General features: G+C 36.6%; 1 protein-coding gene across 2 annotated transcripts in view; it reads right to left on the minus strand.

The window, feature by feature from the left end:
- The window catches only part of sema3b (sema domain, immunoglobulin domain (Ig), short basic domain, secreted, (semaphorin) 3B), a 42282-nt gene extending 20341 nt beyond the window's left edge, over window positions 1-21941 (minus strand). The window contains exons 1-4 of one of the 2 annotated variants that reach the window (XM_015399795.1): window positions 21299-21941; window positions 8123-8583; window positions 2792-2949; window positions 1646-1708 (exon numbers count right to left, since the gene is read on the minus strand). In XM_015399795.1, the coding sequence (XP_015255281.1) occupies window positions 1646-1708; window positions 2792-2949; window positions 8123-8288 (387 nt within the window). In that variant the 5' untranslated portion in view covers window positions 8289-8583; window positions 21299-21941. The remainder of the gene's footprint in view (window positions 1-1645; window positions 1709-2791; window positions 2950-8122; window positions 8584-21298) is intronic. The other variant, XM_015399796.1, reaches the window with a different exon arrangement.
- Window positions 21942-22842: the final 901 nt, after the last annotated feature.

Below are 22842 nucleotides of genomic sequence, written 5' to 3' on the forward strand. Positions count from 1 at the left end.
TACATTTGAATGGGTTTTGATATACGTCTGTTTGTTAACTCTGTATAGATTGAGGGTGAAAAAGTCTCTTTATTTTGATTTTAAAAAATTTTCAGTGCTGTTCTTGTGCGGGTGATACGAGAAGGAAAAGTTAAATAAAAATACAAAGCTTGAAAATAATGGGAAAAAAACAGACAATGCAAGAAAAGCTCTTATATTCTAACTCTTTTACATTTCCTCATTTTGAAAATGAAATCTTTTTTCATCTATTTCAGAAACTATTAAACATTCTTTTCACCATTCATCGCCCCCTCCATTACTTTCTCTTTCAGACACACAAACACACTGAAACCTGAACACACATAGTCCATCTTCTGGTCATTTGAAACTGGAGCCTGAGTTTAGCATGAATGGAGCTCGTTGTCTGTCTACTACAGCTGTGTAATCACACTGATGATGGGTTTGCTTTACAAACACACCCACACACACACAACACACACCCATTCTGCACACTTCATATAACATATGGGAATACATGTAAAAAAAAAAAAAAAAAAAAGCTATATAACACAGGGAGAAATCAATTAAATATATGCAAGCAGATTTTTGGCAAGCCTCCACATTTTGATTGAACATTCAAATGTAAAACTCAGATATATAAAAAAAGAAAAATGCACAGGATTATGCAAAGAACTTTAAAACTTAAGAAAGATGTATAGCTTTGCATGTGGTTTAATCCTGGGTGGTCTTGGGGACCTTGGTAATCCTAAATAAAACTAGATTTGACAAGAGTACTTGTATGTATGACTCTCTATGACAATAGACCAAAACAAAAAAATCTCTATTTTAAAACCTTAACTGTGAAGCTAGGAAAAAATAGCAAATCAAATCTGCATCTGCAATATCTACTAAGATGGAGCTTAAGGATGCGTATATTAATTCACCTCCTTCTGCAGTGTCAGTTAGTATTATAGATTATGGTGTTTACAGAATAGTGGATGTTTTTTTAATTAAAAACTGCATTATGCCTTCTAAAATCAGACACAGTGCAGCAGCAACCTAACAAATTTTATGGTAATACTGTAGCTCAGTAACAAAATTGTTTTGATATCTTCTATGAACCTTTTGGTTCTAGGCAGTTTTAAGAAAAATAAAACAGCAAATGTTTCTGACTTTCCATGAGAGCGTAAATCTCAGTCACATTGGGTTTAAAATAACTTGATTTTGAGGAAGTGATCTCAGCACATGGTAGATCTTAAAGTAGGAGTGCTACACCTATTATTACATGTTATCAGTTTCCGTGCAGTTATTCTGTCTTGTGATGATTCCCATGACTCCAGTGGATTAAAAGGTAGTATTGTGTTGTGCCGGGTAGGAGTGGACATCTCCACAGGCCTCTTATTTCTCCTCTCTTCTTGTACAGTGTCTGATATAGACTGAAAGGTGACCTGATAGTAAAAGTTCATGAACAGGAAGTTAAGAAGTTGTCTTTTTTTTTTTGTTGTTTTTTTGGCTGCAATAATTTTTTAACCAAATTAATTGATTTCTAATGGTTCACCTTTTTCAATTCTTTTATTTTTCAGAGAAACATTTGTGTGTTTTTGTGTTTTTTTTTCTACCTTATAACCCAGAGACTTGGAAGAAAGATAAAGAAAACAGGACTTACAGTAATGTCCTTGCCGGCCCAGTTACACTCCTCTCTCCAGTCAACAGGAGCAGGCCAGTAAATCTGAAAGATCAGAGAAAAGGTCAAAAAAAAATCAGCTCTTTAAAATCTTTTTAAATGCACATTCAGGCCTTCTGAGTGAGGTTCTGTACACCTTTTTAAAAACATATGTTATGATGAAAGGTCTTCATTTTGACTGCCCATACTTTTCCTCAGCTCACTTCCTGTCTCTTCCCTCTGTCTAGGTCTGTTATTTCCCATTTCATCTACTCCTCTGATACCTTCCTCCCCTGCAAATGTGACCACAGAGAGTAAACGACATCAGCTATGGTGAACCTGCAATCTGAGGGCATAAATCAAACTCACCCATATGCCAAAGACCAACAAAGTGTTCAAATCCGACACGGCAAACATGTAATTTCATCCAAACAGCTGTGGACACATGTTCCCACTAGACTGTACTTTGCTTGAATAGCACACATAACTATAGCTTTGTTGGTGATACTGTACATTCATATTGTTAAGGTACACCTGTTCTTCAGAGAGTATTTTTAGGACGCTGGAAATATAACTTAAAGAGTAGATTATGGCTGTAATGTGATGTTATGTCTGATGTTTCTGTAACAATCTCTTTTTGTTTATTCAAAGGTTTTTAAATTGTGTTAATTGCACATTATTCTACCTCTTTGTATGTGCTCAGTGGCTGGTCATGAAATACGTTTGATAACACTTCCTTCAATTCCTCTTATCTCTGTGCACTCTGCTTTTGAAAAGGAGACAGTAACGTATTCCTAGAAAGCAAACAATATAATGAATATTAGAAATAAATTCACCTTCCTTCCTTTTAATTATTGCCAGAATTATATATAATATTCTGGTTCCTGATGAACATGACCAGCAGCAATAGAGCACTTATTTGTTAAAATCAAATAAGTTTTACAATATTTATTATGTATGACAAAAAAAAAAAAAAAAAAAAAAAAAAAATGTTTTTTTTTTCCTTTTTGTCTGATTTAACATTAAAACAACTAATATGAAAGGATTAAATCTACAATCTACTACAACCTATGGCGAGGGGAGGATTAAAATATTATCAATGGGAAGACATACAGCATTCAAACATATGTGACAATTAATCAGATTTACCTTGTGCTCTTGTTTGGCAATATTGTCCAATGAGAGTGACAGCAAAAAATTCTTGGCCCCCACAAAAAGCCGGCCCCTCTCTTCATCCAGCAGCATGGCGCTGAAACAGCAGGAACGCTCCAGTTCAAATCGTCGCACCCCGTGGTACTGTTGCAACTCTATAAAGGAATCATTAACAACAGAAATCAAGTTTTAAACTATCCAAAAGCTATTCTTTTGTTGACATATTCATGTTAATACTCCTAAGAGAAACATCTGATAATAGTTTGAATTGTTAAGGCTACAGCTATAGAAGAAATACAAATAACCATACCATAACTTATCCAGAATATATTCTTAAAGTGTTAAAATAGGTTATCACCTAGAAAATCATATTATTGATGCTAAAATAAAATAGTGTATATCTATTCCTTAAATGTTTTTTCTAAAACATTCAATCCACCCGAGCTTTGTTTATTTAACATAATTTAAAAAAATCATACAAGACGAAAGTAGCATACGTTTTACATCAAACACTGAGGTACACTTTACCCACTGACCTGAGAGGACAGGAGGGTGCATGAGGGTAGAGCAGCAGCTCAGACAAGTCAAACAGGCGGTAAGAGGATGGCAAAACAGAAATCACACAGCAGGAGGGGCATGGGTAAAGAACAAATAAAAGGATTTTTAATCATAACATGTACAGGCAGACAGTGGAGAGAAGGTAAAATAGGGGTAAAATGTCGTCACAAGTTGATCAGGCAACAACACAGGCTCCTAAAGCCATAGGAGTGTATCGTGCACTTCAAAGTATCCATGTAACAACTAAAAGCTCTTTGCTTTAAAATGTTGATGGCTTTCCAAATCCATTCAAAGGTTAAAATATATAGAGAAAGCTGTTGAGTTCAATCTTATCTTGTCATTTTGGTGTGAAAGCACTGTAACAAGTAACCACTGCTTATTTACTGCTCTGATACTGATGCTTGGCCACATGGCTCAGGTCTACAAATTGTTGCATCTAATCATTCAAAACTGTTGAAGTAGAAATCTGTTTTCTCTTTTCTGTCCTTGAAAGAAACCTGGCTAATACTACTGATAAACTGAGCTGTTGTAGACCAAGAGACTACTGATCCAGTCACTTTAAGGGGGGAGAAAGTCTTTTTAAGTCCTGCTGTAAAAATTTTGATTATTCCCTCTCTCTTAGATCAGGTATTAATAAAATTAAGTGGAAATCTTTTTATGCAAGAATTCATTACAGCCTAATGAATACTAAACACTCATTAGAGTCAGTTTAATCATAAGAATCAGAAACATTCAAATATAAATTTTTTAGTTGTGATCAGTCTGTTAGTTCTTATATTTGTTGTTAGTTAGCCTAACAAGAATCTATAAATCTATAATTAGTAAGTGCATAACTGCTGGTCTCTGAAACAGGGGAGGCTCAGTGATATAAAATACATTTAAACCTACCGATTGCATAAAAAAAATGTTCAAAAAGATTAAACACATTGATGAAATTAGCTGTTTTGAAGCAGTCTGAAATAATAAATTCCAGAAACCATGCAAGAGTTCAGTTCATAAACTCTATAAGGTTTTTGTGTACTATCCAATCAGGGCCCTACTTCTTTTCTGGTTGCTTCAATGCACAGAGTCTTAGGGCTTCGACTAGGGATTCTGCATAGAGACTGACAGAACGCTGCCAGTCAGTCTCTATGCGAGCAAAGGGGGATCACGTCTGAAAGCGGGCTCAACCGCTGATTAATGCGCAACTTACTGATGAAATTTAGTGCATTTTAGCACACATTTAATTCAGTCTAATGACTACAAGTTTAACAATTTAATATTTGACCAATTGTTTTTATATTTAGAGGACGGATTTAGTCCCATAGCATTCAATATAAAATCACCATATTTTTATAGGAATGTGTATTATTTAATAGATCATACTTTGATTCTTCGAATTGCTCTTGGTGTACACTTGGTGTATATTTATACAACAAAACTATATATAAACTAAGTTTATTTTTAGCTGCATTTTGCTGAATATTTTATAGGAAGGTAAAAAACTATTGCCAAATTTCCTATTAAATTGTAATGAGACTGACTGAGTAATTATTCATACAATTATCAAAATTAAGCAACACCAATTTTACATATTTACAATAAACTGAATGGGGATTCCAGTGCATTCTCATTTACACAACTGCTGAACGTGAAACAAAATGGAAAAATAAATGTCTTAAATTTCTTACGATGCTCTCTGTAATGTGAAGGCCTATAATTGGATTAACCTTTGGCTTTCTCCCTCAAAGGAGTGTCTTTTAAAAAACAGTCTAACAAAGCACTGGAGATTGAATGATGTAATATATCCAATGCCCTATCAGACCCTGTTAGTCAGCACTTATTTTTTTCCAAGATCTTTATAAGTTTTGCTTCACTAGTTTGATTTAGTTTATTTCCATTGTTCATAATATTTCTAACTTTTGAAGGCAAATGTTGGTTTACAATTAGCCTAGTAGTATCAAACTAGCACTACTGTACATTCTTATTAGCAAATTCTCTAATTTATAGGTTGGGTGATCAGAATTTTATATTTATTATTATTTTATAAAGTTTATAACAAGGCTGCCCTCTAAAGCAAGTGACATCTTAAGGGGTCTGACAATATCCTTCAAGAGTAATAATCTTAATGGAAAACATAAGTGCCCCTGCCGTTACAAAACTGGCAAAAACAAAACAAAATAGCTGAGCAGAGCCCAGAAAAATCTAGCTTTGCAAAACTCAACCCATGCCAGTGGAAAAAAGACATGCTGTTGGCCAGAGAAGCTATAAAAATATCCTCCCCCGTTGTCCTAGCTTAAATGAGGAGTTCAACAAAACAAGACCAAAGTCTTATTAATTTACACATGTAAAAGGCTTTATTAGCTTGTTATTGTTCTAGCTCTGACGCCATGTAAAAGCAGCCTGCATGACATCAGGGACTTTATAACCCATTTTTCACCATCTTATGGTTAAAATAACCTTGTGTCTAATAAAGACGTATTGAATTGAAAATGACAGACTTAAATCAAATAAATGGTAAGAAATAGTGTAGACAACCTAATAAATGCAGCTGTCTGGTTTTAGCTACACTTTAAAAGTGACATGCAGTACGTAACACCAACCTCAATAAATAAATTCTGGGATAACAAGAGGTTCTTTGAAGTATTTATAAGAGTACTTTTAAAACTACCTCACAAGTAACAATTAAGGATTGTATTGGGAAATTGTTTTATTTTCAGTTTAAGGATTTAAGTAAATTACTTGATGGTCTCACTATGTCACTTAAGGACAGAGAAAGAATTGTTTTCTTCCATGATATCCAAGTTAACTGAAATAATCAAAACTTTTCTTGAGGCCAGAATTTTGTTTTGGAAACTCAGAGGTCTGTCGCCAACCTTGATCCGAATCCAATATGGCTGTTGCTTGTGTAAAGCATCCTATAAGGATTCAAGGATTTTGACAGTCATACTATCTGTCATTTTTATTCTTAGTAGAGTGAGATTTGGACTTAGCTCCCATTTCAGCAAGCTTAATACTGAAGAAAAAAGAGAAACAGATTAAGTTGAATTAAGTATGCATGATTGTATGTGGTGTCGGATGCAGGAGTTTCCCCTTTAACCGGTTCAAGCCCCTGCTCAGGCTTTCAATGTTGTTGTGTCCTTGGGTCAGCATTGCCTATTGATGATGGTCAGAGGGCCTGGTGGTGCCTGTGTACGGCAGCCTCACTTCTGTCAGTAAGCCTTAGGGCAGCTGTGGGTTGCCCTCATCAGTATGTGAGTGTGTGTGTGAAGAAGTGAATGACCTGACTTGACCAAAGCTCCTTAGACTATATTGCTATATAAGTACAGGCCATGTACAATGTACAGTAGAATCCATTCAAAATTTCCCCACTTTCCTTGATGGGCCCTTGGCTGGTCCTTGAGGGGTCCCCTACAATTCCTTTTTAAACATCAATTTTTGTACTAAAATATTCTTTCTGTCATGATTTGTGGACATTAAGATCTTAAGAAAAGTGTCAACTCCTGGTCAGACCTTGTAATTCAGTGAAAGGGTGGATTCAAAGTAAAGAGAATATGCACCCCCAGGAGAAGGACGGGGCAACTCCAGTGGCTGGGAGTTGCAGGAAAGTGAGCTGCCATTCAGCTGGCGATTGACTGCGAAGGGCCATTTTGAATTGCTGCTACTGTAAGTTACTCAGTCTGGTAATTGAACTCTATCCTTTTGAATTCTTTTCTTTACTAAAATAAAGGACATGATTATTTTAGTTTAGTATTATTAGTTAAAAAAATAAATAAAAAAAGGCATGCTGGAAGTGCTCAAAAACAAAAGAATAAGTATTAGACATAAAGATTTATATTTTTAACATGAGAGGCAGTTAGTTAGTTTGATGTCTTTCTGATATAAATCAAGCCCAACTTGTATGGAGGACCAACTCTGCCATATTTGAAAATAAATACAGAAATAAATAAATGCTTAATAAATAAAAATAAGCATACAATTAATTGCCCCCAAACTTATAATAAACAAATAAATATAGGTAGAAATTAAATTATACAGTGAGACATAAATGTATGAATCTCTTTTAATTAGGTTCTTTCTTCATTCGCCTCAGTTATAGTTACCTTATCTATTTATTGCCCGTTATAATCTTCAACTTTACTTATTACTTATTTTTTAAGTTTTTATTTGTGTGCATGATATAATATCTTTGTTTTATTTTTTTTGTATTTTTTTACCCTATATATTTTTACCCAATATCATATTTAGTTGAAAACTGCTAATCTGTAAATGAATCAAAGCATTGGAGCGCTTTTGTAAAATTATTTAGATGTATTGTTTAGGTGAAATTAAACCATTTCTAATAATCCTTACTTGTGCAATTTTTTTTTTTGTTAAACCTTTTTTTTGCATGAAAAGAGAACAATTATTATGTTGATAATGAATCCAAAATAAAAATAGACCTAATCATTTCACTGCCTAACGTACATGTCACTCTGAGCTAAAATTAAAGCGGGCACATATTTCAGTGGGATAGGCAGCTTGCAAGGAGCCTCTGGTCCTTGGAGTGACTCTTCAGGCTGTAATTATCATCTTTCAGTGATGGCACAAATCCTTGGTTTTATGTGGCTGTGCTGGGCACAGAGTTGCCTCCTCTAACATTAAAAAGCTTGAAATGGATACACAACTGCACCACTGTGTCTTTAAGCTGTCTGTGTTTGTGTGCGTTTGTGGTATCTGGCTGTTCGCTAATAGTTTATAAAATTGTGTAGTGCTAAAGCAAACCGACTTTTATAGAAAGTTGGTCCTTACCTTTGTATGAAAGTTTCATGCGTGGTGAGGTGGAGGAGGAAGAGGGGGATGAGGACGAGGAAGATGAAGCACGGGTCACAGAGCTGGAGGAAGAGTATGCAGCAGCCATCCCGAGGAGCAACAGAGAACTGCAGGTGACCACCATCATCATCATCATGGTCATCATTTTCAAACCCTTTAAACCAACCTCTTTAAATTTGGTTTTAGTGGTTTGAGTGCTCAATATTTGCACTGAAGGACGATTTATTTATCTGGTTTTCATCCAGTTCTTTTTTACTAAAAAAAAAAAAAAAAAACTGTGTAGTTCTGAGTTCGAAAAGAACCAGTTTTGCTTCTTGTTTGCAGCTTCCAAACCTCTTCCTTCTTTTCCTGATATATCCACTGGTGCTCTTATGAAGGACAACTCAGATCACCTCTCACATCCAAGACAGGACAAAAACATTCCGGCTGGGCACAGGGACCTAAAAATAGAGACGGGGAGAAAGAAACACGGTTCAGAAACTGCTTTTGCCAAGGATGCCCTTGTGTACACACACACAGATACACAAACGCTGAGGTATATTTAGTCTGAATCTGATTGATGCTCATGCCAGGGTGTGTCAATGCCAACCTCTATTATGGCAATACACTATAATCCTTTCACATTGCAGTAAGAAACAGAGGAACAGAGTCCAAATGACACACATACTCTACACAAACACACTCACACTGACAAAAGAGATTGAGTTAGCATGTGTGGGACACAGATATGCAGCAAAGAATGCAAAGTTGAGCACAACCTCTCCATGTCGGGGTCACTGCCCTCTCCCACATTTCTTTCTCCACTTATAGAGAATCAAATCATACCAGGTATCAAATCATACCATTGCTCCGGTAAGTATCATCCACCAACGTTCATCCACCTTACAAAACATCTGCAGGAGTATCAAGTTTTTCAAAGTAATATAACACTGTAAGTTGAAGTGAAACTGTGTTATTGATTCTGAATTACACATTGAAACATGAGAAATAGCATTTAGAGTGAGTTTGAGGAATTCAGAATCAAAAATACTTAACAAGTGAAACAAGTGATTTTTTCGCACCTCGAGGACCCCTCTCAGTGAAAAGTATCCATGATTGTCCAAAAGTGGAAAGCACTATAAATGTTAAACAGCACAGAGAGAAGAAGGGAGAGATACAGATTTAAAGGTTTATATTTTCCGGGATATGCAACATGCAATAAAAACAATTTTTCTTAGTCTCTTTATTTGAACATTTAATTCGTATCATTTTAAGCTTTCCATCTCAAAATCAAATAAAAAAACAACATAAATATGTTGCCGGAAGTTAGTAAGGAATCTAAATAAATACAAGATAAAATTATACACTAAACCTGGATTTAAAAAAAAACTGAAGTTCCTCTGAATAACTCCCTTATAAATACAATATAAACTTGATTAATTGGAAACAAAACACAGAACAAAAATCAAAGTCAGACTGACTTAATAAACCTTATAATTTTTCACATCAAGGCACCTGATCTGCTTTGATGAACTCCGATAGCTCAGTGTGAAACAGAACTGATCCAAGACTGTTCTTTAGATCCAGTCTGTTCCCCTGCTTGGTTTTGTTGTGTGTAAAAGCTGAAGGTAAACTCCAAGAAGAAATAACTTTTTGGTTGATAGAAGCTGGCTTAATTTTTATATTTGAGTTCTCACAAAGCAAAACAGGTCCCAGTGCTATTATATTCTACTGCGTAAGAAATACATTTATTTTAACGTAGCCCTTGCAATGCACTCGGGACCACTAGGGGTACGCGTACCACCGGTTGGGAATAACTGTTGTAGAGTACCCACTAGATGCATACACATTTCTTTCAGTACTTTGGACTTTGCTGTTGGGTCGTTAGAACAATAAAGCCTTTCACTGGAAACAGTCTCCTTCCTTATATTGAACCTTATAACAAACAGACACCATCCTTCTCACAGTTTCCCCTTGTTGTTGCCTTTCATTTGTTAGACTCTCTAACATTCAGTATGAGAGTTACAAAAGTAAACTTCTGAAGCATGCAAAGACTTGGGTCCAGAGTTAAAGAAGGAAAACTGAAACACCAATGAAAAATCAAGTAAATTTAATCCTGCACTAATAATTACCTAATGCATTCATATCTCTTAACAATATTGTAATACTTGTGCAATTTGCTATGCATTCCTTTCATACAAACAGTTTGTACCAGTAATGACCTACCACTAAAAACATTTTTCACTCCAAGAAACCATTCTACCCCTAACTTACATCTTTTATTAGAATTTTTATTTTTTACCATAATCATAGGCTGAATGTAATATCTTTAGAGTCTACTGTCTTAGTAAGACAAGGTTTTTATTTTATTTTTTCATTTTGCAAATGTAATGTTACATGTTTATTGTGTTAATGTTATTGCTGGGGTAGATTCCATTGCATTCCTTCTTTTAAGGTTCTTAAATAGAAGGAAGCTATTTTATTAACTTAGGGGTCTGGGATGTAAGGAAAGACATACACGTTGGGAATGAGGTGGGGCAAGGATTCAGGAGCTTTAAAAACAAACAAGAAATTTTTGAATTGAATTCTACATTTGACACACAAAGAGTGTGAAGTGGATAAGACAGCAATGATGTAAAGTAGAGGTGTCGGATGGAAGACGGGCAGCTGTGTTCTATACAAGGTGAATAATCTTAAGGGAAGACTAAGAGACACCAATAGAATCAACAACAATACTAAAGTCTAAAGCTAAAAAGAATGACTATCTTCTTTTCAAGTTAAGGTGAATTAAGAAAGGTTAAACTATTGATAGACTGTGTCTAGCAATAGTAATAGTCATATTAACGCTAAGTTGATAACACAATTTTTTAGTGGCACTACCCTCAAAAGCTGGTGTTAGGAATTAAAAGTAAATATGAATCCCAAAACAGGCAAAGGCAACTTACACAAGCATGCACACACACAACTCCGTCAAGACTGTTGGCACTCAGTTTATGAATAATAGAGCCATTGAGCCGTTGAGACAGGAGAGCTCTCATTGGCTCATGGCAGCCAGACCACAACACAACGGCGCAGAGCTGAAAGGAGACATAAATTCTCCCATAGCCTGTGGTATACAAATACAGCAGCATATATAGGAACACATATAGACACTCACAAAGGTTATGAATGGATCTATACATACATCCAAGCGCTGAACAGAATGCAACCTTATCCTAACAGTTTAAGCAAACACAATAGTCTTAGTTACATTTGAACAGACACATATCAGAGCAGTTATAAAAACATTAAACTGATCAAACATAAAGAAGTGTTTCTTTGTAAAGCAAAAAGAGAGAAACAATTGGTGTTTTTGTGTTTACAAAACTCAAAACATGCTTGCAGCATCTTTAAGGAGATGGACGTCAGCGATCTGGTCAGCTGGAGCGCCATGACTCAACAACAGGAACACAGTCCAGCACAGTTCGTTTCACAGTTCCTGGGAGTCACATAGGCTTCAGTGAAGTCTACACACTCCTGTCGGTTTGTGTAAACCACACCACTGGTCCCATTGTCCCCTGTGAGTATCCTATAGTTGTGTAAGTGTGCACTACAATGTCTGATGATGCCTTCTGCGTTGTGCCATTATCAATTTAAAGCATTGTTTCCTTAAACTAAATGCAGAGTACAAATCTTACACATTTATACACTAGTTATCAATTTGCTTTCTTCAACAACAAACACTACAGAGTCAACAAACGGGTTTGCAAACACTCTTTTAAGCCTGAGTACTCAAACTCCCTTCATGCTCTATAACGCATCTTGATAACAAAAAAAAAAGCCACCGGGCTCACCGACACTTGCATTCAATTCAGCTTCAATAGACACTGAGCGGCAGCATGCCAGGAGGGAATGGATTAAAAATAAAGACAGACCGAGATTCAAAGAGGGAAGACAAGGGGCCAAGCTGTCCTGTCAAAAACCAGCCTAAATAAGACAGCCAGACAAAGCAGGCCGCCTCCAGGGCGAGACGCGCCTTTGCAGAGAGAGGTTAGAGTGCAACAATATAGTACCTCATGCAAGAATGAATGAATGAATTTTAGCAACTTAACTTCTAGCCTTTTGCTCCCATAGGTTGAGACAAAGAGGAAATGTTTGTGACCAACGGTCAGATAGCAGAACATGAAATTAATTCAAATACTGGGTTTATGCTTCTGTTGGTAAAGATGCTGGGAATTTTAAACCAGACACCGTGTCAAATAGTGGGACTTAGGTTAGAGAATAGGCTTGAAGGAGCCTGTCCATTATTCCCTGCTCGCCCTTTAAACTACACAACCACCTGATCCTTAAAAAGATAAGAAAGAAAAGGTAAAATTGTTCGTTAGTGGGTTGTTTAAATGACTTTGATTTTGTCTTGAGAACACCTTAGTTTATGTAAGATAACATTACCTATTAGCAATTTTTTTCCAAATTCAATATTTGTTAGTTAAATTCAGATTAGATTAATCTTTTAGTCCATTCATTTTCAATCTGATTAAATCTAAGTTGAAGTAAACTAAACATAAACAGTTAGCACAGTAGAGCTGGCATGTACATGCATGGTGAAAATGAAACCTTTTAACCAAAGATATATAGAGAAACTTGATTTTTTAACTTAATCCAACCTGGCTAGTATGTGGCTGTTCAGAAACAGAAATTCCATCCTGTCCAGAATTAAATATGTCTCACCTGGAAAAAGAACAGCACTTATGCCAAAGATGGTCCAGAATGAAGTTTGAGTCAGTATAGAAATGCACAGGTAATAAATGCTTCAAATCAAGACGATATCTTTTTATCTGTGTTGAGACCAATAGAGAGTGAAACTTAAAGGCAAAAATGGCAAGAATGGAGCACAACAACGGTGCTTTTATTACAATTCCTAGCCATTAGCATCTCTCTTGAATGGAAAAATGCAGGATTTAGAAGCACAGCAATGTCAAATCTGAAATAATTTGTCCTTGGTTTGAATGTTCAGTCTCACCACTGCACTCTTATATTAAGATTAAATGAAGTGTTAATTCAGGAAGGCTGGAAATAGTTATTTTAAAAGTTTTCATAATGGATAATAGCAAAAAAAATCTGAACCAATTGGGACAAGTTTTTGCAGCTCAAAGCGACTGGAAATCTGCAGAATCTTGAGCAAAGTAAACCGTACTACAAAATAGAAATGCGTTAATAGCGTTAAAAGCGTTAAAATCTTTGATCGGTGTGCTGAGTTTAAGGCCATAGCCAACAATGTTTCGTCAACTAAACCAAGGAACCAATTGGACTGTATTCAAGCCTGGACTGAGTCGGCATATTAACCCAGTCTTGGGATATGTTAACATGGTTGGCCTTAGAGTGAAGCGTCAGTTTAAAAAAAAACAAAAAAACAAGGAAAAACAGGTTTTTTAGAAAATATTGTAAAAGGAAAATAAGAGGCACAGCAGATGTAGGAAGGAGTACTTAGTGTAAAGGACATGACAGACATTTAAATGAAAGGAGAAAGGTTTAAGGAGCAAAAAATAATGAGGTTATAATAACAGGAAAAGAATAGAGGACATGTGAAAGAATGACAGCTGGGAAATAACCAATGGAAAAAGAAAAGCCGTGAAAAAAAGGTGAACGCTGAACTGTATGAATACTGGAGAAAGAAAAGCAGAACTGTTAGAAATCTAAGGGACAAAACTGAACTGAAAAGGAATAGAAAGACAAAAACAGCATTTGAGACTGGAAAAGGAGTTGTGAAAGGACGAGATGTTGGGATTTAAGCACTTCAGGCCGGCAGCATGCCTGCATCCATACAGTCCCACGAAAAGAATGAAAATGTATAGGGATGGAAAAGAAAGAGTATGTGATAGAGAGAAAGGAGCCAACTGTTTTCCCTGCAAAGAGAAAAGAGTTTCCCTGGCCAGCAACCAACAAGTCCAAGCCTCCCTGCAACTGAAATGAAAGGCAGGAGAGATGGGTGGAGGAGAAGGAAGAATAAGAAGGAGTGTGTGAGGTGGAAGGAGGGGTCGAGACTTTATAGAGCAAAATGCCAAACAGCAGGTAACTGGTGGGTTCGAGCTCAGTTTGATTGGCAGGAAACATTGAAGGCAAGAGGAGGGTGGAAGCCAGAAACGCGTTACTGAGTGTTAAGCTGTAAGCTTTAATAGGATTTTACATCTCTGCACCATGTTGGCATATATTCACATGTACTGCACTGTTAAAAACAAGGAAACCCTTAAGAAGGGATAGAGTGAACTTTAACGGTGACTGAAAGGGTGAAAAAGCATACCAAATCAGAGAGAGAGAGAAGCTCAGTGCAGACACTTACCTACAACCGTGGAAAAAAGGATCTGCAAAGTTTCTATTGAAACCGAGGACTATATATATAACAAATATATATATATATATATATTTGTTTAAGTATTTTAGAGGGAGCCTATGAAGCCTCCTCACAAGTTATAATGTAAATCCTTTTATTAATGGCACAATGGAAAAATTCCCTCTGCATTTAATCCATCCCCTTGAGGATGTGGTGGACTGCCATTGTGTGGCATAGGGGAGCAGTGTCGGGTTAAAGGTCTTCTGATCAGGGACCCAGAGTGGCAGTCTGCTTGGATTAAACCGGGTACTTGCAACTTTCTCAAGGCACAAGTGCATTGCTCTAACCACTAGGCCAACACTCCCCATTAACTCTCTACCTTTAACCCATCCCCTTTTGAAGCAGTGGGCTGCCATTGTGCGGTGCCCGGGGAGCAGTATGGGGTTAAAGGTCTTTTGCTCAGGGACCCAGAGTGGCAGTCTATGGGAGATGGGCTTGAACTCAGAACTTCTGGATTCCTAACAACTAGGCCGCCAACTTCCCTAAGGTAATGGATTTACTTTGAAAGTTTTTAATTAAAAAAAACATTGGAAGCTTTTACCTTAATAAGTAAAATAATGATGAACATAAAATGGAATTTTAGGCACCAGGACTGATTTCTGAATTTAAACATAAATTTAATTGGAGTTATACATACCAAGGATCTTCAACCTCTAGCTGAGGATCTGCACTTTCTTTTAAGGCCTTAAAAAGTGCCTATAACTTTGACATTTATGTTAAATTTCCACGATGTCACCAATAGGAACTATTACATTCAGACGAGTCATTTTGCCATTTGTCTGCATATGCATTTGTAATGATTCTTGCATGGTGCTGTTGGTGTTGGAAGGGCGACTTGTTTTGGGCTCATATTGTCTCCATGAGATGAAGGTTATTTAATTATTAATTTACATGACTGTGGAAATCTTATTTTTTGTTAGGACTCCAGTCTCTGTGGTCTGTGTTTTTGTGTGTTTGTCTTCCTTCCTCCACCAGGCGGCGCCTGGTTCTGATTCTCCTCTTTACACACCCGCAAGGGGTTACCTCTTTAACGGAGTGCTCTTAAGCTGCTGACTGCCACTACCTCGACACCAGAGTGTTTGCCAGTTTTTGGTACTCCAGCCAAGCTGAGTTTTGCTGAGTCAAACTGAGTTTTTGTCAACCTGAGTTTTAATCTTGTTTTTGTCTTTGCCTCTTGGCAGGAAGTCATCCTGCAAACTGGATTTTCGGACCTTCTCTCCCTGGAAGGATCTACTGAGCTTCAAACTGAGCTGGGGATACTAACTGGAGGTTTGGATCCACTTTTCTCCGAGGAATTGTTTGAGCTTCACACTGAGCAAGGGATTCATCTGCACCACAGTCCATTCAAGTTCCGCAGGAAAACTGCGTGGAATAGATAGTTTTCTCCATTCATCTACAAGAAACCGCATTCTGGTTAACCTTGTCCGCCCTCCACCGTATGAGACCAAACACCGGAACACATTCCTCACCTACTGGAGTCTAAGAGTCAACCAATTCACTGGAAACGTGAGTCTGCCTACCTTTCCACCTCTTCAAGTTCGAGAATCAATTTTCCCACTGAATCTGAACTAACAGCAGTGTCTTCCCCTCACTTTTCAGTTCCGTTTGAGCAGTGTTCAGAGCAACACTGGAATCTCCACAAAACTTCTCAATAAACCTGTTAAACTTTTCCCCTTGTCTCAATGGATTGGTTTATCCGCATGTGGGTCCAAGCTCTTGACAAAATCATGACAATTTTTACTACTTTTAAAAGTTTAATGACTTTATTTTCTTTTACATTTAAGTTAAATAAAAAACTGGGTTATTTACATTTGACGACAAAATTGGTCATGTATATTTTTTCTGGCTCCACAAAAGCTTTATTAAGTAGGGGGATTGTAACTGGTCCTGACAAAGGAAATCTTGTATCATGACTAACATTGCAAATATTTTTCTGTTTGAGGTTTAATTGTACGTTAAGTAATTTTATTTCTTTTAAAAATGTTAGAAATAGAAAATTGTTAAAAACAATGTTTTTTAGCTGGAAATGTCAAACTTTTTTGTCTGGACAGATTTGGAGAGGTAGAAGAAAATACATTAGGATTGTTTTTAAAATGTACTGACTATGAAGATTTATTTCCATACTTTAGATAAAATAAATGCCAAGGGCAGCAACAAAAAATGTTTTAAAAACTACGTTGATTTTTGAAGACAAAATATGATTTCTTTACTCAAATTATTCACATATTCTTTTCTTTGGAGTAGAAAGTTTACAGTCAAGGCATTATCAACACTGTTAAAAACATTGCAGAAATAACTCAACTTTTTTTCAAGTTGCTTTAAATTACCAAGAACAGCTAAAGCAAACGCTGTACACCACCCAGTATTTATTCTATTTTCATTCAACTCAGAATCCTATGACATCTTTCTACTGATAAAAAAAAGGAACAATCAACGGTAAATTCATGTGCACCTGTTAACATAAGTAAACAAGTACATATAAAGCCGTTTATCTGTGGGCGCACTGACCATGCAAATGATTGAGAGGGAAATTCAAGAGTCTGGCTGCAGAACTGTAATGTCAGGACCGGAAGTTTATTCCGGATGTTGTATTTGAAGCCTTCGGGAATAGCGCACAGCACGTGTTTGCTGTCGGGTCAGAGTTTATGACAGTGTTAAACTGAGCATTGGAGCAGTTTAAATTATACTAATAAAATAATAATAATAATAAAATCTTTATTTATTTTTTTTTGGTCACCTTGAACATTATGATTTTAATCGATTTTAAAGTATTAAATACTACATGCATGTTTTAAAAATAGGTTTACTTTATTCAAAAAATATGTTCTGCAAAATAATAAATATTGAGCCAACAATAAATGTATTGTAAAAACAAAATGTAAACGTAAATATTCATAACATAAAGTATCTTCACCCAACAACAGATGTATGTCATGGGTTTTGGTTCTTTTTAAGCTTTATTTCTGAGTTTTCATTGGTCTTATTTCTATTTTTGTGTTCTAGTTATTTTTGATTGTATTTGAGTTCTTAGATATTTCTTGTTTGCCCTCTTGTGTCAGTCTCCTTTTCCCTAGCTCCCTTCTTGCCTCTGTTCACACCTGCTCCCAATCTGCTAATTAGCCTGGTCTTTGTTTCTCTCTCTCCCTTTGTTTCTCTCTCTCCCTTCTCTCTCCATAAATTCTCCTCCTGTTCCGTCACTCTTTGCTGGTTTGTCGTCATTTCTTTGCCCCCTTCTTGTTGTAAGTATTCCTGGTTCTCCATTTTTGTGGATTCTGAGGATTTATGTTTTTGTATTTTTGCTCCCCTTCTTGTTATTAAATCTTCAAGTAACCACCTTAAGCTTCAGTGTGTGTATTTGGGTCCTGTCAAACCTCCAACACACTGTGACATTGTACTGATTTTTTTGTCAGTAAAAAATTTAAACCTATATATTAAGTGCAAGAAAAAAGAGCTTCATTTGCTGAAATATGCAATTTATTAACTTGTATTGATCTTCTGGGAAATAAGGGGTTTGTAAACAGAAGCTGTTGAGAGCGCAGTTCACGTTGATATAATGCACAGTTAAACTCATGTATTGCTGAAGAGACTGACTGGACAAAAGGTCTGTAGTAGTTGCAAAAAAAAAAGCAGCATCTTTCTTTTCACTGAGCGCTCGAAGCGTTTAGATTAACAGTTCTGGTAGCGTAACCTCTGCAAAGTATTTGCGACTCGGCGGGTCATATTTCTGGTCACACACTTTTAGCATGTGAAGAAGGGCAGGCTTCTCTACAGTGCGAATGGGCACCATGTCTATCCGTATATGAACTCCTACAGCGTTCAGACAGCTTTAGAAAATGAGGCGGCCAGGGTTTGTTGTCTTTTCTTGTTGTGGTTGTGTTTGTCTTTGCCCGTGCTACCAACGCTGCACTCCTTAAGCGGGGAGCTGTGCACCCATTTTGTGGGGTAAACAGTAAACAGTGTGGCATGCTATCGGGCAAGTAAAAAATGCACAGGAAGAGGCTTCCTTGATTTTATGATTTAGCAAAATTTCAAATCGTGGACTTTTAAAAACATTAATTATTTTTGATTATTTTGATTTATCACCTAGCCTTATACAGTAAGCAAAAACCCTCATAGGACCGCCAACATCCATTGTTGTTTAGAAAATGTCTTATAGACCAAATGTCCTTTTCCATCCAGCGATCCAAATACACAGATTTATTTCCATGTAACACATATATATTATTAGAGATAGGAGTTTGATGGGGAGTAAAATTGCGCGTGACAGGAAGCTAGCTTCTGGGGGAGTTTATCAACGCTACTGTAGCTTTTACGTTAGGCTTCGAATCAATTACAATTTTACTTTGAAAGTCTTCGAATAAAATTCCAGTTCTAACATTGCAGGAGACCTCACAGTGCAGGTCTGCAGCCAGGGACCTGACAGTGCCGATCTGGGTCCTAACAATGCAGCTCTGGGTCCTGACAGTGCAGGTCTGCAGAAACAGCCCTCTTGAAAAAACTGTTTTTCGAACATACAGTCATGAAATTAAACTCTGAGATGGATCAAAAGAAGAAGATTAAACAATGAAACAATGAAAATCAAACTTGCATCTATTTTTCTGGTGACAAAAAACTTTTTTTGTGTGTCTGGTTATTCACTTCTTATGTTTTCAGAGTACAACGTAGAAATCAGCACACCATCACCCTCTGCAAGGCTGTAGAGAATACTGCACACATCTGAGTGGAAATCTGTGGTTCCACTGAATCAAAAATAGTATATTTAAGGGGCGTTGGTCAGTGAGATCTAAATGGCTTGTCTTCATAAACAAGGAAAAGTATGGTTATCTCACGCTGATGCCTAAAAGTGGAGAAAATGTCAAGGGATTGCACTCTTTGCCATCATACACACTGTAGTAGAATTTCAACAGGCATGTAAAATGTTGGACGTGTCTTGTGCAGCTTGCCTGGATTGCTAAACAAAAACCATGATGAAAACGCACCATTAGGAGCAATTGTTGTGTTCTGATTTTGCTGAGAGATTTAGCCTTAGAAGAGCAGGTGATTTAGGAGAAGCATGGCAGAACATGAACACACTGCAGAGTTCTACAAACAATCCCATGATGGGAGCATAACCATGAAGCAAGTATGCAAATAAAATCAAAATATAACACCCTGATATGGAGGTGAGCCAGCGTTTAGTCTTACAGAGAATTACAGGTAGGTGGGCAGTGCCTCATTTCACCTCTGTATGTTAAAAAATGAAAACAAACGGACCGCAAGGAGTGAAAGAATTATTGGTTGGAAGTTAAAGGGATTAATTTCAACTCATTATATGATTCCAAAAGAGAAACAGTGCACCACTAGTTTTCCTACAGTCTGTCTCACACAGTCTAACTTAAATGTCCAAAATGTGCAAATGTGCATGTGCAAAATATGCAAAGCTGAGCTGATTTACACCATAAGTTACAAAAAGTCTTTATGGGATTATATGCTAAATAAGGTGAACCAGAAAATGTAAGGCGTTTAAAGAGGAATGAACTGAGTAATCAGAAAGAGACCCAGTGAATGAAGAAGCAGTGAGGCCACACCACTCTGCTGGTTGCTGATACTGAGCCATCTGGCCCTTTAACATGAAGGGAAAGTTTTCCAGCCTGCAAACCTGTGGCTAATCTTTGTTTGATTTGGATTAATTATTCCAAGCATTCAAGGCTTAGATAGGAAAAAGAAATGTTGCAATTGGAGCAGGTTCAATTTGGAGTTAGGATTAGAGTAGAAGTCACTCTCTACTTAATGTGTCTCATAATAAAGAATGTTTCCATTGTTCAGGTCTGTCAGGATGGACTTTGGATGACTGGAATGATTGCATCTTTGATAAAGGTTTGAAAGTTTATAGACATACTTGATGTTGATCCTGGTTGATAACAGACTTTGTACTTTTCTTTAGATCTGACCTGCCTATTAATATTTTACCAGGGAAATATATGAGATAAAAGAGAAAAAGTAACCATACAATTATTAAAATTCATGCATCCAAATATACACAGGTTTTCTATTAAAATAGAAAAAAATAACATTTGTATCAAATAAATTATTGAAGTTAATTAAGGAAAAGAACTGTTAAAGTCTGATCTCTGTCGAACTGATTGGTGCCTCTCTGGAAATATATAACTTTTAGAAAAGTGTTGTGGTAAAGTGAAATACTGTAGAAAATATATTTTACACAGTCAGTTTCCGCAACAACAAAAAAAACCCTGATACTATAGCTGTTCTATGGACATATATTGTACACCTCAACATTATTAACATGACCTAGTAGCCATCCAACATTCCCACTGAATCTTTGTGTGTGCACATAACATAAAATCTATCCTTCCCGGTTCAAGTAATTTAGATAAATACCCTTTTAACAGAAGGCACTTCTTCAAAAAGCAGCTTTACCAAGTAAATATGCTACTAATTATATTATAACCATTTTATGAACATGCAAATTACATTGTAAACAATTTAAAAATTTTTTTCAGCTTTTCTTTTACTGCAACTACTTCCAAAAAATTAAAATGATTATAGTCGGTTTTCTTATTAATTTTACACTGAAAAAGACATGCGAGAACTCATGCAACATGTTGGCTACCTTTTTTTCCATTCAATTATTTAAAAAAAAGAAAAATAATTCTGCTGTCGCATTAAATGGAAGTATTTCTAAGCAAGAAATAGCCCTCAAAGTTTCCAGTTCCCCAAAATGCTTCTGGTAACACCATTTTCTTAAGCCACTGACATACATGACACAACTTTACAGATGTGAGCATTGTGTGCAATAAATCAAAACTTACCTTTCCATCCAATTCCACAGAAACAAACTCTGCAAAGGTTCAGAACATTCCAAGTCAGCATCAGCATCCACCTGAGTGCATCATGACTCTCAAAGAACTGATAGATTCCATTTTCCTGACAAATCTTCTGTATAACAGTTATTAGAAAACTTATGGCTCATGTACTTCTGCTTTTCCATTAAATGTTTGACATGACTTAAGTCAATAAAATGTGGAAGAATCACAGAGTCAAAATGATCTAAATTGCAGGAACTGGCAACCCAGTAACTCGGGTAAAGAATAAAACAAAATTGAACAATCCTGTGAGAGTTTCTGGAAAAATTAATATAGAAAATTCCAGTGACAGATCAAGATGCAAGAAAAAGAGAGTCGCAGAGCAGTCCAGGTTTGGTTGAAAAATTAAAGTCCAGTGAGTTTTTAAAATAAAGGTCCTGCAAACAGCAGTAAGTTAAAAAGCAGGGCTGGGTGATCTGAGTATTCCCCTGACTGCCGTCAACTCCACTGATGAACGGCTGCACTTCAGCTCCTCTTAAAAAAAACACAGAGCGCTGTGCACACACATAAAACTCTTCTTAACACACACACAAGGAGTTCAAACAGGCACACACTCAGAGGGAGTTTTCACAGGAGCAGAGCGGAGCAGAAACGCTCAGAGGGAGAACAGGCTGAAAGAATGGACCTAATTCAAAAGGGGAGAGAATGGGAGGGAGGGATGGATGGAAGGAGGGGTTGAAAAGAGGAGAAAAAGGTGGGAGGTGAGTGGAGGGGCGTGGAAAGGGCCTAAGACATGGGGTGTGTTGTTCTTCTTTATGTGTATGAAAGCTACTGTATATTTATGTAACTACCTGGGTGAAACGGTTTCCTCTTTTGCCTTTGATTATGACGAGAGACTTTGAGAAACTGCTGCTAAAGGCATAAAACCTCAACTTAGAAACTCCCTCCATAAAGCACACTCTGTTGCACACTTTTTCCCAGCTGTAAGAAAATCACCGGAAAATCTAAAAAGAAAAGTTCTCCTAACATAACCTCATCATACTTTCCACATGGCTACCCATTGTTTTTGGTTTCATTGCTGCTTTTTAAAAACAAGACGTCTGCAGTGGCTTAGTGGCATGAAATTTCAGACTAGGACTTCATTAAAAAAAAAGGAAAAGTCTAATTCTGAGAATCTGGATGAAATCAATAGCACATTTAAACTGAGACTTGACTGTTTCTTTTTTTTTCTTGCCAAATACTTCAACCAATTTCTAAAAAATATTTTTTGACATAAACTTCAACTAAGTTTCAGAGAGAATCACCCCACACAGTGTGACATGTGATAGCATTGAGCTAGTTGTTACACAGCTCTAATCTGTCAAGCCTTAAAAGCTTGGCTCTAATTGCAGTCAGACATGACTTAACACTCAGACTGACACAAGACATGCCTCTAAAGACTTTGCATATTGATGTATGAAGATAGTGGAACTGTTTGGATAAAATCTGTGTAAACATGTTGAGATAAAGTTTTACAGACAAGTAAAGATGATTAGGGCTGAAACCACATT

The sequence above is a fragment of the Cyprinodon variegatus genome, unplaced genomic scaffold (assembly GCF_000732505.1).
Source record: "Cyprinodon variegatus isolate N-32 unplaced genomic scaffold, C_variegatus-1.0 Scaffold1047, whole genome shotgun sequence".
NCBI lineage: Eukaryota > Metazoa > Chordata > Actinopteri > Cyprinodontiformes > Cyprinodontidae > Cyprinodon > Cyprinodon variegatus.